This window comes from Coloeus monedula, assembly GCF_965178545.1.
Source record: "Coloeus monedula genome assembly, chromosome: 9".
NCBI lineage: Eukaryota > Metazoa > Chordata > Aves > Passeriformes > Corvidae > Coloeus > Coloeus monedula.
Window position 1 is genome coordinate 15,676,270 of NC_138789.1, and position 17,705 is coordinate 15,693,974.

General features: G+C 39.7%; 1 protein-coding gene across 1 annotated transcript in view; it reads left to right on the forward strand.

Annotated features, from left to right (window-relative positions):
* Positions 1 to 17,705, forward strand: part of TGFBR3 (transforming growth factor beta receptor 3) — a 115,946-nt gene that overhangs the window by 93,194 nt on the left and 5,047 nt on the right. The window contains exons 10-16 of the mRNA XM_082286800.1: positions 402 to 551; positions 2,326 to 2,457; positions 2,711 to 2,878; positions 5,477 to 5,776; positions 6,262 to 6,382; positions 10,342 to 10,377; positions 12,399 to 12,506. Of these exons, the coding sequence (XP_082142926.1) occupies positions 402 to 551; positions 2,326 to 2,457; positions 2,711 to 2,878; positions 5,477 to 5,776; positions 6,262 to 6,382; positions 10,342 to 10,377; positions 12,399 to 12,506 (1,015 nt within the window). The remainder of the gene's footprint in view (positions 1 to 401; positions 552 to 2,325; positions 2,458 to 2,710; positions 2,879 to 5,476; positions 5,777 to 6,261; positions 6,383 to 10,341; positions 10,378 to 12,398; positions 12,507 to 17,705) is intronic.

The following is a 17,705-nucleotide window of genomic DNA, read 5'->3' on the forward strand; positions in this document are numbered from 1 at the left end:
GAGTTTTTAATTTCCAAAGTACAAAGAAGCTGCTTTTGGTAGCAGCGTGAGACCTAAACAGATCCATCTTTACCATCTACCAGCTGACAGGTTGCTTGTGTCCATTTGTATTGTGGAAAAGAGCCTGATACAGCCAGCATTTTTAGCTCATTTCAGACCAAACAGAGGCAGCATTATTAATCGGCAGATTAATAACGAACCTGTTGTTTCCTTTTTTTCCATGTTACATTTATTCCTTGTCTGCCATGTATAACAGCATTTTGAGAGTGACCTTCCCTGGATGTCAGTACAATGAACTCCACTTCTTCCTGTCAGCAGTCACGAACAGTGACTGAGCTGCACTTTGAGCAGGAGCTGTACGCAATTGTGCTTCAGCCCCTCACAAAGCGCCTTTGTTTCAGGCTGGCGGCTACAGCCGGACAGAGCTCTCGCTGCTGGACCACTCCTGCAAAGCCAGGATGAATGGGACCCACTTCATCTTGGAATCTTCACTCAACAAATGTGGGACTCGGACAGCATATATCTTGAACAAGATTGTTTATTTTAACTCTGTGAGTATTTTACAAAGAGGATCCACCTTCTGTACTGCACATCGTAGTAGTACAAGGAAGCTGTTGTAGTTAGCTTTAGTCTTAGCAAAAAGGAGGCATCCTCATCCTTTCCTGCCTAGCTCAAACCTAGTTGCAGCCACAGTCTCTGTATTCAAGGAGCTATGAAGACTGCACATTCAGTGTGCTCCTGTGGTCAGATAGTATCCCAAAGGAAAAAGGAGTTGAATACATTTTTGCACCATGGCTGCCCTTTGGTACCATCTGTACCAGTCTCAGAGAAGTTGCACTGGCGTTCCCTGTGCAGCTTTGGTGCATCCATATGTAAGCAGTACTACATTGCTGTAAAGAGAAATAGGAATGAAGTTTTGTAATTGCACAAAGCAATACCTTTTAATTCATATAGTGAATTAAGTGAATTTTTTTCTTCTAAAATTGTGTGTGAAAAAAGCCTTTTAAAATGTGAGGGAATGACATTATTTTTGCATGCTTTTCTCTTAGAATTTGAATTTATATTTTTTATCAGTTGCTATACATAATGAAAGGACTCTTGAGTACTAGTATATGAATGATGATGCAAAGGAGCCCAGTTAGGTTGTAAGCATCTGCTTCCAGACTGGCTCAGCTTATGAGCCAGAGTACAATGCAGATATTCTGAGTTCAAAAGTAATGACACATTTCTCTTGCTGAGCTTTCCAGTACATAGAAGTAACTTTGGCAAATGATGGAAAGCCTGTGGTCCAACCCAAACACAGCTCAGGCAATCTGATCTGACCTTGCCTGGTTAAAACTGTTCTGTGCTGGGGAGTCAGTAGCACCTAACTTTAGAAACAGCCCCAAACCAAGATAGAATCATCGGCACACGACAGAACAGCGTGGGTCTGGAGCTAAATACTCTTATGGTCCCTGTATTCTGTTATGGCCCAAAGTAAAGTGGTTATTTACCTCCTCTCCTTTCTCCAACATGTCTTTTAATAGTCTTGGCTTCACACTTGAACTCCCAGTCATGTATGGGATTGTTCAGAATTTGGGAGTATTTCTCCTAGAAAACAGACACCATGCAGTCGAGTGTCAAAAAGTGTGTGTATGTCACTTTTTAGCAGTTGCTCTATGTCTAAGAAAACAAAGTTAAAGTCTTGGAAGGAAGGGAACTAGCTGAGGAGCTGCAGGCGTACAGAAGCAGAATGCAGAACACTGGAAAACAAAACCAGAAATTTCCAGGTGAAGAAGTGAAGACATGTAAAAAGGACAAAAAAAAAAAAAAGAGGGGGAAATTTAGTGAGGAAAAAAAAATAAGAAAGGGAACATGAAGAAGGAATATATCATGGTTTTGAGTATACATGTCTGAAAAAAAATTGCTAATGACAGAAGAGAAAATCCTTTAGTGGCCCTAACACTTTTAGTGATTTTTTTATGAGTGCACTAAGGAGAACTGCAAATAGCAAAATATCACTTTAGAAAGCCATTCCTTTTTTCAGTGTTGGCTGTAGAAATACCAGAAATAGAATGGAAATGCTAGGCTGCTCATTCAGACACCAACACCCAGACTGGTGTCTTTCTTTGCTGGCTCTGAATTCTGGAAAAAAAACTCGGGGGCATTCTTTAAATATAAGCTACATATCCTACATGCTCAGTGCAAGGCTGTTTAAGACACACTTTCACCATTTGCTTAGCTGGTCTTTTGGCCTTTGCATTGTTCTGAAGAGAGAAGAAAATAATAACCATGAGAGTGCTCAGTTATCACCTAATTAATTTGTTTGCAATACCTCTTGTGCAGATTGTCATTCAGCTGTCACCACCAGCTGAAGGCAGCGGCTTTGAAGATGACGACATGGAATCGGGTGATAATGGATTTCCAGGGGATGCTGATGAGGGAGAGGTGGCTTTCTCAAGCTGGCCTGAAATAGCGGTATGTTATCCTCAGGTTTGCACCTGACAGTGAAGAAATACCTATTGTAATAGGCATTTCACATAAATTACATTAATTGTCTAGAAATTCGTTTGTCTTTTAACACATTTCTTCTCACTACTGTTTCTTATGACCCTGTTGAAGATTTGCACTAAGTAGATGGAACGTGGGTGGGCCTATATTGTACACACCAAATTTGTCCTACCACTCCTGATTTGTGATGTTACTGTATTTTTTTTTTTTCTCGTTTCAGTTTAATTGCACATTGCACCAGCCAGAGGATGACAGAGGCATTTTCTGGCCTCCTGAACCACACATCACCAATGTGACCTTCAACATGGAGCTGTACAAAACAGATTTGTTCCTTGCTCCTTCCCAAGGACTCTTCTCTATTGCTGAGAATGGGCCAATATATGTTGAGGTAACAAACTAAGACTTTCAAACTAATGGAAGTGTTTTGCAAGTCTGTGCAACTGAGCCAGATCTGTTCTTGTCAGTTGAAAGGTTTTGTTGGGCATTTGGTTCAAGACACTGTGGTGGCTGCAGAGAACAGAAACTGTAGGATAAGAAGTAGGACAATATTTTGGGTAAAACCCCAAAGGATTCTTGCAAAATGGGTGAATTTAACTTACAAGGTAAACTGGTGATTCTTGCTGTATCTGCTTTTCTGTACAGAACTTAAAGGTGGTTTCTGAGCTCTTGCTCTGAACAGGCATGTCTTGATGGGTTCATTTTATTATATGTCTGAACCTCATCTGAAAGATGTAGACATTCAAAAAAACTATTACAAATGTATGTCTTTCATATACTGGTGTTCTCAGGTTACACAGTTAATACAGATTCTTGTCTTTCTCCAATCTGCTTAAAAACATCAGTTACAATCCTTTTGAATGCTACCACACAAGACATCTAGCAGACTTAGATAAATAATACTAAAACAAAATCAACAGCTGGGTGTACCCTTGACTTCAGGTGTATTTTGCACATGATAATATTTCCATGTTTTGCTGAGTTGCTTATGAAATCTGTGGAATTTCAAACCAATACAGTCAATATTTTTAAAGATAGCTACGTGAACAGAATTTTGGCTTTTCAAATAGTGGCAGACATTAATAAATGCAGCTTTGGCAATGAAGAAGTTATCGTGTTTCTAGGCGAGTAAATCACAAGGTGTGAGCCATGGGGGTTGTAAGGCCCCAAGGAAAAAGGAGCAGTGCTGTGCTCAAGTTAGTTCCTCTTTGGGAGCCCATGTTGCACATAAGCACACTGATCCATTGATATTGGTGCAGTTCTCTTCATGATTTCAGTGTGCTTTGTCTTTTCTTTGTTCTCTACCCAGTAAAAAGTACTTAAGTCTGCTAAAGCAAAAATAAAGAGTGTCACACTCAGTTAAGAGTATTTTTATAACAGACACTTAAAAACATCCACTTCCTTCATGGATCTGGGATGAATCCCCCTGACTGGTAGATTTGTCTGGTTCTGGAGCTGTTTATTCAGACAGATGTTCTGATTTCTTCATCACCTGTCCTGGCAGAAGCCTTTTTTTTTCCTGTTTTTCCTTCTTGCACAGTGGAAAATGTATCAGTTTTGAACTTCTGTGACTCCATTTTTTTAAGCTGACACTGATTTTTTTTTTTTCTTTTTTATTTCTATTTTGCATTTGTTATTCAGAAAAATATTTTTGTGTTTTGATAAATACATATTTGGTAAAAATTCTTTATCTCTCTTTTCCTTGTTTGGTAAGGATTTTTTTGTGTTGGAATGTTTTGTATTCTGTTTTTTTTTCTTTCTTCTCTGCTGTCATTTTCTTACTGTATTTTGGTCTTGCACCTTTCTCCTGTGGATCTTTTCTTTCCTTGAGATATCATTCATCCTTTTATTTAATTAACTGTAATATGCCTGTCCTACTTTCCATAATCTCTTTTTTAATTAGTTTACACCATCAGCGTGTTTCCTGTCAGTATCTGTGGCTGACTTTTGTTCATCCATCTTTATTTCTGTTCTTTTTAGAAAGTAGTCTTTCTTGCTTAGATGCTTTAGCACATCCCTTCATCTCTAATTTGATTGCTGCTCACATAAGGGAGAGAAAAAAAAAGATAAATGCTTTTATTCACTGCAAAACTCCTAGAATCCAGAAATTACTGCGTAAACCGCACAAGTTGGCAGGCTCTTCCTTAAAGATACATGCAGAGCATATGGATTAAGTATGCATATTTCTTCTAAGATGATTTCTTGGGGAACTGTTGCATTGGGCAGTGTTAATGGTTAGACAAAATGCTTGTTGTTTATTAAGAGCAACATGCCTCATTTGTTACAAATTCCATTTATTTTTTTTTCTTTTAATTATTCTGTAGCATTTATTGTCTGCATTCCAATCCAGCTGAGCAACATCTCAGGGCATTGGAAGCTTTCAGTCTTAATTATTTTTCATAAAAGAATATGAATTTCAAACTTATAATAAGCTAAAAGGATCCTTTCACAAGAAATTATGGCCTTTTAGGAGGCTCCCTCACCCCCTCCAGTCCAGGAATGCCACCCACATGGCAGACCATGACCTCCTCTCTGCCTTTGCATTCCTGTCTTGGCTGGAGGTAGATTCTCTGTTGTGTCTGTTGCTTTTATTTTTTCTTCTGTTTTCATTATAGTTTTGAACAGATACAAAAACATGGAATTAGTGATTGATTTCCATACAGCTCTGTTATAGCCTGTGTGTCTAAGGGAGGCAGCGCCATCTCAGGTGGCAGTCACAGTCATTAACTGTGGCTCTTATCTGGGTGGGGTTTTTCACCTGCTTTCAGAAAGATAAGGGATTGCTGTATTTATGCATGGTTACACTATTAAACAGCTGCTGGTCTTGAAACCACAGATTTCCAGTCTCTCAGTTTGACAGTTTAGCCTTCAAAATATTTCAGATTGGAAATGGCACTGGAAAACTGCTTAAAAAAATGTTGAAAATATTAATGAAATGTGAACTTAAAATGTCATTTCTGAGATCTTACTGTCTCTTTCTTTAATGCAGGTGTCTGTGACTAAAGCTGACAGATCCTTGGGCTTTGCCATTCAAACATGCTTTGTTTCCCCATTTTCAAATCCAGATAGAATGTCTGACTATACCATAATAGAAAACATTTGTCCTAAAGACGAATCTGTTAAATTCTACAGTATTGAGAAAGTGAATTTTCCAATACCACATGCACAGAAGGACAGAAAAAGATTTAGCTTTGTGTTCAAACCAATGTTCAACATCTCACTGCTCTTTCTTCACTGCGAATTGACTTTGTGTACAAATAAAGACAAAGATACTCAAGGACTGCCAAAGGTCAGTAATCTATTAGATTTATCAAAACTTCTGATTTAGATGAAAACTCTTTGTTTTTTCATCTGAACTCTGAAGGTAATAAATGGTTTTCTGTGGAATTGATGTAATAAACATGTTATCTCTAGGCTCAGAATTTTAATAGATAAGAGTTATTATACTATGCATTTTGACTACATAATTTACAGTTTCTGTTTAAATTTCATTAGTTGACTACAAATAGAAATTGCTTTTTATTGCACAAGTGGTTCAAGTTTATCTTTTCTATCCATATCCAAAGCACAAACAATGTTAGCTTTAATTTCCAAAAACATGCACCATATTGGATAATATTGTAATCTGATTGCTACAAAAGAGAAGGTTGTTTGGAGGTTCTCATTCTTTGATAAATTGTGTAGGGTAAAACTGGTAATGAGGCAACTGTGCAACTTGCACAGCTGTCCTGGCAGATGGGTGACTCTGACCTCACACTGTTCTTTGCATTCCAGTGCATTCCTCCTGATGAAGCTTGCACCTCTCTCAATGTGGATATGATCCTTGCCATGATGCACAACAAGAAAACCTTCACCAAGCCCCTTGTTGTAATAACACACGAAGGAAAACAAGAAGGTATGAAAATGAGCTTGACCTGTTTAATATATATATATAATATTGTGTAACATACAGCCACTGAAATGAGGGAGTGCAACAAGTATGCGACATACTATAATCTTGTGGTGATGCTGTGCCTGTAAGATGTTACTTGTTTGGATATTTCCCTGGCAGCAGTCATCAGGGCAATTCATTGCCATTTTTTAACCCCCTCTGTTCTCTGGACTTGTGGTTTTGCCAAGCATGGAGAAAGGAATACTCAGACTAGTACAAAATAACATGGGTTTTGGAAGTATGAATGTAGCAGTAGCACTTGGAGCAATTTCTTGTTGCCCAGAGAGAAAAGGCAGTGTTCTGCTCCCTGCTGTATCCTTTATTTATTGTGCTTGTAAATATAAATTTAGGAATAATAGCAATGGAATTGCAAAGTACTGAGGATGTTAAAGCCTGGTAAGTTTGTAATGCAAAGAGGTGGCCACTGGAGACTCACTAGATCCTTAAACTACGAAGAGCAAAGGATAGTGTGCACAAAGGGGCTCCACTTTGGTGCGACTTGTTTGATTATGAAACAATCATAACCAATCTTTTTTTTATTTAAATGAAAGAGTGTGGTTAGTAACTGGTTGAAGGAGTTGGAGAGGCTGAAATGCATTATGAGATAATGCCAAACAGCATGATGAGGCCTTATTCTAGTTTAAGAATGTGCCCTGTGAAGGGAAGTAAGAACTGTTCTCACAGTTTCATTTCATTTGAAAGTTTTTCTTAGTAGGTCACTCTGACAACAGCATCAGTCATGTTTTGATGCAATCCTAGCAGAAAATATGTGCATTTATCTTTTCTTTTTGTATTTGCATTGTAGTTTCATAAGAGGCTTCAGTGGTTTTACATACACACCAAAATCTTCCGATAGTGTCCAAACGCTGTTTGACCTCTGGAATGCTTTTCAGGGGGCATCAAAAGGATGGGCATCAGGAGTCCTGTAACTGCTGTTTTACAGTGCATGCTGTTTAGTCTTTGAACAATTTAAAGTACCATACAGCATTGGCTAAGGGACATAGGCAGCAACTGTTTCTAACTCTGCAAGTCAGCTCATACTTCATTTGGAGGGTTTTTAACAAATTTGTTAATACAGATCAAATCCACTATGAATTAAAATCAAGTACTTGATCTGTCACTGTTATAATTAAAACTGTGCTTTGGGCCTGATTCTGGACTTTTATTTTGCTCAGCTTTTGTATTATTTCAGTAGGTTTTCTATTAGGAATGAGTAAATCCTGCAACTGAAATTCAGCTTTCAATAAACAGACTCGTACTTCAGCTCTCTTTTCCTTATGATGTGTGGAGCATTGTGCACAGCTCCCATCTTGGGCTCCACTCAGAATGTTGCCTTTGTCAGAGGCACAAGGTCTCAGTGTGCAAAGACAAGCTAAATTTATAAAGATTAGTTACAGGACAACAGTGTGATAGAGTATTTTGTTGTGTTGTGGGTGATTTAGTCTAATTGTGGGACGCTTGGTGGAAATCTCCCCAGCATATCCCAGCTTTCAGACATAATACAAAGTGGCACATTAACAACGTAGCTTTGTTGGTATGCAGTTGTTCTGCAGTGAATCAAAACCCCTTTCTTAAAGCCAAATGCCATTGTCGGCCAATATGTGAACCTAAGACTCGGAGAAGAAATTATATCACATTACTGAAAAGGAGAACTTACCTCTCAGAGGTAGTGTTCTTCATTTTCTTTGATGCAAACAGAACCAGCTTTCAGTATTGAAAACCCCACTATGTGAGATACTCCCCCTGGATCTGCTCATCAAGCCACATATGAAAGTCATGTGCTTGACATTTCAAAAGTCAGAACAAACTGGTCATTGCAAAGGTGGTTTTTTTTCTTCAGACAAGCTTATAACTGTCATTGACAGTATTAGAAATCACAGTACTATCTCTAAATGAGAATTTACAGTAGATCCTAATGGAAGTGCTTAAAACACAGTTCCATGCCACAGACATTCCCTTTGCATTCCTGCATTTCCCCATGCTCTCCCCCACTCCCATGAAAGGCAGTGGATGGCCATTTATGTGCTAGGAAATAGACGTTGTTCTGTTGAAATAATCGACCAGTGTTGTTCAGATTTCTGCTAAGTGCAGAAACTTTAGATTATTATTTCTACAGCAAAAGGAGACAGGTCATAGAAAGAAGGTCAAACGGGCAACTAACAAGTGTCTCTATCATACAGAGGTATAGAAAATGATGGTAATTCTAAAGGCTGGCAGCACTTGTTTTTAAATCAGATGTTTTTCATAGATCTCAAGGATTATCACTGCTTCTGAATTGCTCTGAGCAAATCACAATAAAGTAAATGTAAGAACTGATGACTGAAGAGAATTGGTAATGAGCTACACAGCTTATCATTAGCTGATTTCATATTCTCTGTAGAGAGGCCAGTGATAGAAATAGCATGGAAAATTCATTTTCCCCTCAGCTCAGAAGGCATTTTCTTGGCACTTGAGATATGCTAGTGGAGTGTTTGGACAATCCGATAGTGCCCTTACCCATGTTTGTACTTTTCAGGGCTCCTTGGTTTCAGTCCAGCCCTCCTCATAGATCTTACATTCAGTTATACTGTTGCTGTTATGTGCACCTGATAACTTTCCAGATTATTTGTGCATATACCCCCCCCCACCCCTCTACATTCTCACTACTCTATGTTTCCTACTACTGTTCCACCTATTTCCTATCATCTGCCAAAGAGATACTCATGTGTTAGAATAAGACACAATAACACAGTTTAAGAATAAAATTATTTTTTGGATTTTGTAGGCACATGTGTCTCAGAGCCTAATGGTCTAAAGGATGTTGCTGGAAGTTTGGCACTGCTGTCTGTGTAGAAGTTAGAAGCATAGTCTTGTTTAAGAACACTTTCAATAAATAAATATATTTCTTTTCAATATTTTTGAGCTGTTATGTGTGCATAGTAATTAATTAAATTATTTTTTCCAGTTGCTAAAGATACAAAAACAAGTACTGAAACACTGTCTTATCAAATCCTTTTACATCTGATGCACTGAATGCACTCAGATATGCCAGAATATAAATGAAATCCCTGAGCTGCTGGGCAATCCAGAATCAAACTGCAGCTAACCAAACAGCTCCCTGAGTCTGAAGCCAGAATCTCTGGCTCTTCTGCTTGAGGTGGCATTCTTGGAGAAAGACAAGAAGGACCAGTTAGGAAAAAGAAGGGGAAATTCTTCAATTTTTAAACATTTGTTTACTTGTCTCTTTCTGTTACACGGTGATATTTTCATCACTAGGATGATGATACTTGATATTCCTGAATAACAGCTTTGATTTTTGAACAACACCTGTGATCTTTTATTTCTTATATATAATTAAAAAAAAAAAAACCCAAACCAAAAAACGCACACAACTTCCAAGACAGAATACCAAGTAGGACTCAGGAAAATGGGTGAATCAACACACATTCATGCAATTTGGACAAAGCAGTATGTATTGTGCCATAAAACTCACCATTCTTTAGTGAGAGAGTGTGTGTGTGTGTGATTTAGTGTGCTGGTATCTCGTATTTATGATTAGCAAGTGGTCAGATGAATGTAATCACCTTAAAACAATCTTTGTTCCTTCACAATCTGTGATCTTTAAGAGCTCCACAGAGGAGTAACCAGAGTTACTGTAGGTCACACCTGATGACATCTGATTTGGGAAAGGTTGCAGTGTATTTGCCAGCAAAATATATGATGCATGAACTATATCCAGAATCCCTTGAGGAATACTTAATATATGAATAGAATTTTTTTGAGATGAGTGAGATTACTGAAGTTGGGCTGCTCTTCCTGAAATTCATGGTTTGTAAAATTTGCGATTAAAGTCTTTCTGTCAGATGAGAACCTGCATAGTTTGTAGGCTGCATGTGGAACCCCATCTGATTAATGTTTTGTGCATTTTCTTTGTTTTAAATTAGATCCTTCTCTTCCAAAGCCAAATGTGAGACAGCCACGTAAGTAACTCTTAAAACAATCTCTTTTAAGCTTTAAACGTCTGTCTAGAAAGCATTAGATAAATTAAGAAAATTCTCTTCAAGCTTTCTGAGTGTGTGCATGTTTAATTCAGAGACAGAACAGAATTCTGATTGTATTGTTAATTGAGAGGTTCCCATCAGTGTTCAGAGAAGGACTGTGACCTTTTGTGTATGTGACAATCAAGTTTGCACTTGATTTGCACACCACTGAGAGTCTCAGCCTTAGCAAGTTCATGTGCTGATGTGTGTGTGTTACCTCCCCTTTCTCTGCTGAGACCACTGCTTCCCAATACCAGTTCTAGAGCAGCAGTGCCATCCCTCAGAGCCTCTGTGCCCTACCTGTGTCCTATTTCAGCCTCACTCCTATCCTGCACCACAGCTGACCACAGCCCCAGGTACTCCAGCACCAGCACTTACAGGCCTTGCTTAGATGAGATCACTGCCTTGATACCGATTAATTTCCCTGGTTTTAATGTTGTCTTGGTGTAGTGAATTAATCAGGGTTGATTAATGACCCAGGAAAGGAGAGAAGCAGCACTAGAAGAAAATAATAAACAGGAAGGTGCTGATAATGTGCAGCCAAAAGCAAGAATTAATGGAGAAAAGGGAGATTTAAAGAGGAAGTACAAAGAAGGTTTTTCCTCTGCTCCTGTCCCTGTCAAGACTAAATTTGTTCAAAGTAGCAAAGGCAGTGATAAATTATGCTTCTGCTGCTTCTCCACACAATTTTCTTCTCTCCACTGTGTTTCCTCCTAAGGGAAGAGGACACTGACTGGTGCCCAGTGGAAAAAAACAGTTGAGTTTACTCTTTTGTGTTTGCATCTGAAATGACTAGAAGTAGCCAAAGGAATCAGAAACAGTCGCATAGAAAAAATGAAAGAAAACCTTCTAAGACAATATCTGTCAGGTGGTGTATATGCAAACTAGGTCACAGGCACCCAGAAATGGGTCCTGAAGGCCCTTGCCACCAGGAGCTGCTGGAGAAGACTTTTGTCAAATGAGGATGGGGGATGTCCTTAGGGACATGTGCTGGATGCACGATGTGCAAAGGGAGGGTGTTGGTTGTGTTCTGAGAACTGAAAATTCCACTGGAGGATACTACTAAGATGGAGTCAGCTCACTTCCTGGCCAGCATAGTCAGTAAAATGTTATTCACTGGCCTAAGTGATTTTCTGCAATGGGAGACATTAAAAATATTGAAACTAGAAATCAGTTTTTTAAGAAGAAATTTCCCCAAATGATTGCTTAGTGATTATTACTTTTTAAAGTATTTCTAATTGCCAAAAAGAAAAACACAGAGGCAAGAAATTTTTCTGTTTGGATGATTAGCACTGGGGGGCCAATTATCCAGGAACCAGATGCTGTTACCCTTGAAATGGTCCTACAAAAGGGCCTCTCCCCTAGAAAGTGATTTACGTGTGTGTGTGCTTCTATTTTTGTGTTCTGGAATTAATTTCAGTTATTGAAAGCATTGCCAAATGTGAAAAACAATTGTTTCTATTTATGTTTTCGCTGACTTTTTTTGCTGGCATCTCTTCCCTCTTAACAGCAGTTCCGTTCTCCACCTAGATTTCAGACTGAACATGAGGAGATGTAGGGGAAAGTTTGCTTGAATGTTAGGCCATTTAAATGAAAAGCATTTTTGCCAAAAAATCTCAGCCTTTTTAAAACACATTCTAAAGATAAATGAATATTTAATTGAAAGCAAGTTGTTAACAGCCAACTGAAAATGCTTAATTTTTGCAACATTTTCCAGATTTGGGTGTGCTGAGCTGGAGTTTTACTTTGTGATGTGGAACAGTTGGTTGGACTGAAGTCACTTTAAAAGCATCACTTTTATTTCCTTGATGCAACTCTGCCAGTCTGTTCCTCAAAATGGTGCTTAGTTAACTGTGAAATTTTAAAAAGCTCTTCCATGGAGGATTAAGGGTGAGTTTGTATAAAATGGGTTCTGCCACTGAAATAAGAAGTGCTTGTGTTGTGTGTGTTTCCCTGTGCAGCCGTGCTGTACGGGCTGGACACGCTGACGGTGGTGGGCATCGCCTTTGCGGCATTCGTGATCGGAGCCCTGCTGACGGGAGCGCTCTGGTTCATCTACTCGCGCACAGGTACGGACGGGGCCTCAGCAGGGCGGGACACGCAGAGTCCTCTGAACCACTGCATGGGGCAGGGAAGGGCAAGGGAGCCAGTAGTGCTTATCCTGGGCTTTTTAATTTTCTTGCTTTCTCTTCTTACTCATGAGTTTTCCAGCAGCTCCTCCCACGAGCCTCTATTGCATATCAGCTGAGTGATACCCGCCCTTCCCTAAAGAGAGATGTTACGTGTTATGGTTTAAAATTTGCTGAAATGATTGTAAATGCAAGTCTTGAAAACTCACCTGGGACATGAGTAAAACTGAGTATTCCTGGCTTGTGTATTATCATTAATAGCATCTCTGTATTTCAAATTCAGTTAATATTTCAGTTAATGGATCCCCTTTGGTTCCCATACTACTTTGTAAGACTTTTTTTTTCAGTTAGTACATTAGGCTGATGTGTACAAGAAGTGGGCCAAATGGTTAAGAGAATGCTTTGTCTAAACAGACCTATTCTGAATATAACTAGACTTGAAAAGTTTTTTGGGCCTTGCTTACATAGAATTTTTGCCACAATTATTTATTCCTCCATTCTTCAACTACTATTTTCAGTTGCTAGAAGTCACATAAAATCTTAATTGTGTGCAACTAAATAATTAGGAATGTGTCTGAATTGGTGCATCCTTTATGCACAGATAATTTTCCAGTATCTCCTTAGAATTTTCTCCCATGCTAAACTAAATTAGCAAAAATGGAACACTGTATTGAAAGAAGAGGGCATTTGGGGAGCTTTCTGCTGTATGCCACGGACAAGGACTGGACACTGATGGAGCCTTGATTTCCAGCATGTGACCTTGGCTGCTTGTGGATTGTGGGGTATCTCAGGATCCTTAGAGTATGCTGGGCTCCCAACTACTTCCACTTCTGACCTCATAAGACCCTACCAAGATCTTTGGGAGGTCGGAAAAATGTGAGGTCAATTACTCCAAACCTATGCAGCTCTGGAGCACTGAAATTCGCCTGTAGCCCACTGCAGAGGGGTTATTTTTGGCATCTAAAACATCATGGAACCTATTTAGGAGTGAGAATCCAGCCCTGTTGGGTCAGAGCTTCTGTAAATATTATGACCTTGGAGCTTATGTTAATTTAGAACTAAAAACTATGGTGTTCTTTCCAGTTGGCAGTGCAACAATTTTGTATAAGCAGTTTAATACTTCTCAGTGCATCAGCTATGTATGAAACTTGTTTGGAATTGATGCAAACATGGAAAATTTAAAGGTTGTGATAATATGTATAAATTGTATAATTCTGTCTCATATAAGTACTGAGACATTGTGGAAGAAAAATAAGAGCTATTTGAGCAAGTAAATGGAAGTTAAGAAAATAATTCCCATATTGGTAACCTTTATTAACGACAAAATTTAACTAATTGTTACCTTTGGTCCTGCATTTGGGAAAGTTCAATCTGTATTCACATACAGAGCCATCTATAGACACATTTTGTGTGTCAGTACTCAAGGAACACTGGGAAGCCAACATGGTAAATCCTTGAGCAGCAGTAGAACGTGGACCAATCCCATTAAAAGAATTATATTAGCAAAGCACATCAGTCATGGTGACCATATACAAGTAGTGGAGAGGGCAGCTGCTCTGGCTTTGTGTTTGAGAGAAAGTAAGTGGAGAAAAAGGCCAGACAAAAAGTAATAAGTGAATATAAGAAAGAAAGGGGGCACTGTAACTCATCAGATTAGAGAATCGCAGAAATGATAAAAATTATCTAGGAAGTTTTCTGGTTCTGATTTTCAAAGGACTGTGAAAGTGAAACTATGTTCCTGTGCACATAATTTTTCTGTGCATAGTATCTTGTATCTACAAAGCATAACTTGCAGAGTGCAGCAAAGGCTCTGGCAGGCACAGTGTCTTAGAGGACAACTGCTGTGGCAGACAAGATAATCCAACTGCAGTGGAAACATTCTATAGCTCACTGCAGACTTTTATTAACTTGAGGAGGGGAAGAAAAAAAGATAATCTAAATTTCATCTACAGAGTGGCTGTCTTTTGTCATAGAGAATTTATACATTGGTGAATGGTGTTCTGAAATCTCATCTTTTGTTGTAACTAGTACCGGATTTCTAACATGATTTAGACCAAAGGTTGGAAAATATGAATTCATTCTAAAACTCTGTTTTGCTGATACTCAGAGCACAGATAAAAGCTACTGCTGGTAGAGAACGGCAGCTTGGGATGTGTGAAGTAAGTTACTTTTTTTGCTGTAGTGCTATGTGCAATGCAGCAAAAGGCCACCTTTTTGCCAGTAGTAGATTTGCTGATACACTTTTATCAGTGTGTCTCTGCTGCTGACAAAGAAGTGTTATGTGAATGAGCTCTTTTGTTCATCTTGATAGGCCATTAGCATTAAAACCTCAAGCAAGTGATAGCAGAAAGGAACTACAAAATAGGTAGAATTTAATCTCCAGATATTGAGCAAGGATTGTTGTGTTGTCATCAATCAGCTTTTGCTGATTTCAGTCATGAAAAATTTCTGCCAAAGCATCACAGCTGTGCTTTAGAGTACTCTAGGTTTTCTGAAACAATTCAGCATGTAGTAGAGATGTCCTATGATACAGGGGTAGTAAGAGAAGAGAGAGGAAAAGCTAATATTAGAACAACAGAGGAGGAATTTTAGCTGATTTGTCTGCAAAAAGACTCCGTACTTTTGATCCTTTCTCTAGTCAGTTAAAGGACGTGAAAGGAATTGGTCCTGCCTGGAGAGGACCTAAGAACTAAGGGAAATAGCAGACATTTGTCACAATTAACCTCATTTATCTGGGGTCTTGTAAAGAAGCAAAAATTTTGCAGTGTACATGAATGCAGAAACTCTTCATAATTTAACCATAAAAATATGTATCAATGTCATATGTCTTAGTAGGGATCATTGAGTATGTTTTGGAGGGACAGGCACAAGCCTGATTAGTTAATGAGACTGTTAAACCTCGTAAAGTGTGTTAAAGAAAACATCCGTCCCTGTGTTCTCTTAGGAAGTGTGCTTTCCTTCTTCAGGCGCTGTTGCAAGTTAAGAGGATAAAATGTTCCAAAATCTGAGAAGTTAAAAGTGTCCCTCCTCCCCCACTTCTCCCTTTTTATGGGATCTGATTTAAAGTAAACTGACATAGCAACCAATTATATTTGGCAAATGGAGATAGAAAAGCAAACATTCAGACTTCCTGGACAGGGAGTACAACTGGCAGCTTTCCTAAGTGTGAATAATAAAGTGCATGTTGTCGCGTTCAGATGGGCAAAAGCTTGTTTACTGTCAATAGATGAGATGTGTCCATTCTGAGCAGTTCTGGTTCGGTAACATGAGGTACATGAAGCTGTTTACGTAAAAAAGACAGATGGAGAATGCCTCTTCAGTGATAGTTTACATTTCTTTACATCCTTTTCTTGAATACTCTTTTTAAAAAGCTTTGCTATGGTTTAGCTTGGTGTTGAGGAAATAAAATACAGGAAAAATCAGCTGGTCCAGATGCAGTTGCTAGGCTGTGTGTTCACAACATCACTGTGATTTGGATTTTCTTTTTTCTTGAGAACATTGAGAATTTGTTATTCTTCAAGAAGTGATTGTGGTGTATCAGAGCTGCTGATGGTGCTCTAGAAATGAGGTGCTGCAGAGGCCATTACAGTGGAAGGCAGGGGTCTTCCAACCCAAACAGAAGGGAGGGTGCCTCCTAGGACACTTTCCAGAGGAGCTCAGAGGGGAGAGTGAGCAATTGGGCTTGCTGAGGACTGCGGCACTGCGCTTTCACTTTGCCATAAAATAAAACCAACATGTGTTTGGCTTACAAATGAATTTATGTTTAAGTGCCTACAGATTGCACTGATGTAGTGAGGCTGACCCAAAGCTGTGTGTAACCATGTGGTTTGTAAAATGGGTGACAGTGGAGCTGCAGGGAGAGGCAGGGGCTGGGGGCCCCACTGGGGGAGCCCAGCGGCCGCCCTTCCTCTACCGCCCAAGTGGCTTCTGCGGCAGGGCTGGGGGTCTGCAGCCTCCCCTCGCTGCTTTCTGGTGTTTGTGCTCAGTTGTTTAGTTTTAATGAAAGGGAGTTTGCTTATCGCTGCCTTTATAAATATATGCTGTAGTACAAAAGGAAGGAAGACATGTACACAAACAACGGGAGGACAAGGGAGCAAGTCAGGAGGGGAAGAAACATCCAAACAAGGTTTATGAAAGCCTTTACAGCACAATGACACATACTTTGATTTGATACAGTTTATTCGGGGGGGTTGCAAAGCCATTTTCAAAGCAAGTTAAAGCTGAAACTTTATGTATTTGCAGATGACTGGGGGTAGATTCTGACCTGCTGCCTATGAGCAGAAATCCACGGCTCATGGGTGAACTACATACTTACTTCTTACACTGGGAAAAACAGACTCAAAATCTGCTCACTAGAGTAAATGCTGGACTGAATGCTGAATTTAAAAACAAAATCCTCACCCTCTTTTAAAAAGTTTATTTGGCCTCCTGGGTGGTGTGGTTTAGTAGTTTAGTTTGTTGTTTCTTCTGTCCTCTCCTGTCCCTTCTTTCCTCCCCGTTCCTAAACCAGTGGGGTGTAAGGGAAGAGCTGTGTGTTGTGGGGCCTTAAGTGCACTTCAGCTGTGGCTGTGGCTCGAGCTAGCGGCAAACCTGCTGGTCTCCATTACACACAGCACTTGCAACTTCTGCTGTGAGAAATCCTCAGACCTCCCTTGTTTGTAGCAGACCTCTGAGTACTGAGCAGCCTGCAGGAGGATATTTTGTTGCCTGAGACACAAAGCGTTAAAGGCGCGTTTCCTCCGCAGCCACATTCCGAGAAGCTCGGGCTCTGGCAGCTGGGCAGCAGCACACAGGGCATGGGGATGTGCCAGAGCAGCTCCTGTGGGAGGAAGCTGCCTCGTCCTTGCACTGTAACCCTCTGGATGCAGGCTGTGTCTCCAGCCTTCAGCCAGTCACTGAAGCAGTCAATGAGGAGTGGGATCTCTACCAAATCCTGAACATGGAAGAAAAATTGAAGTGTGCAGACCTGACCTATGGCATCAGGTTCTGGATAACATAGGATAATGTGGAGCAGGAGAGCTGCATCACTGTAAGCTCATGAGGCAGGAGATGTACTAGCCTTTGATTTTTCCTAATTGCTCTGCCCACGATCCTGAAAAACATTTCCGTCTTGCTCCTTCTCTGGGAAAGCAGCCGTGC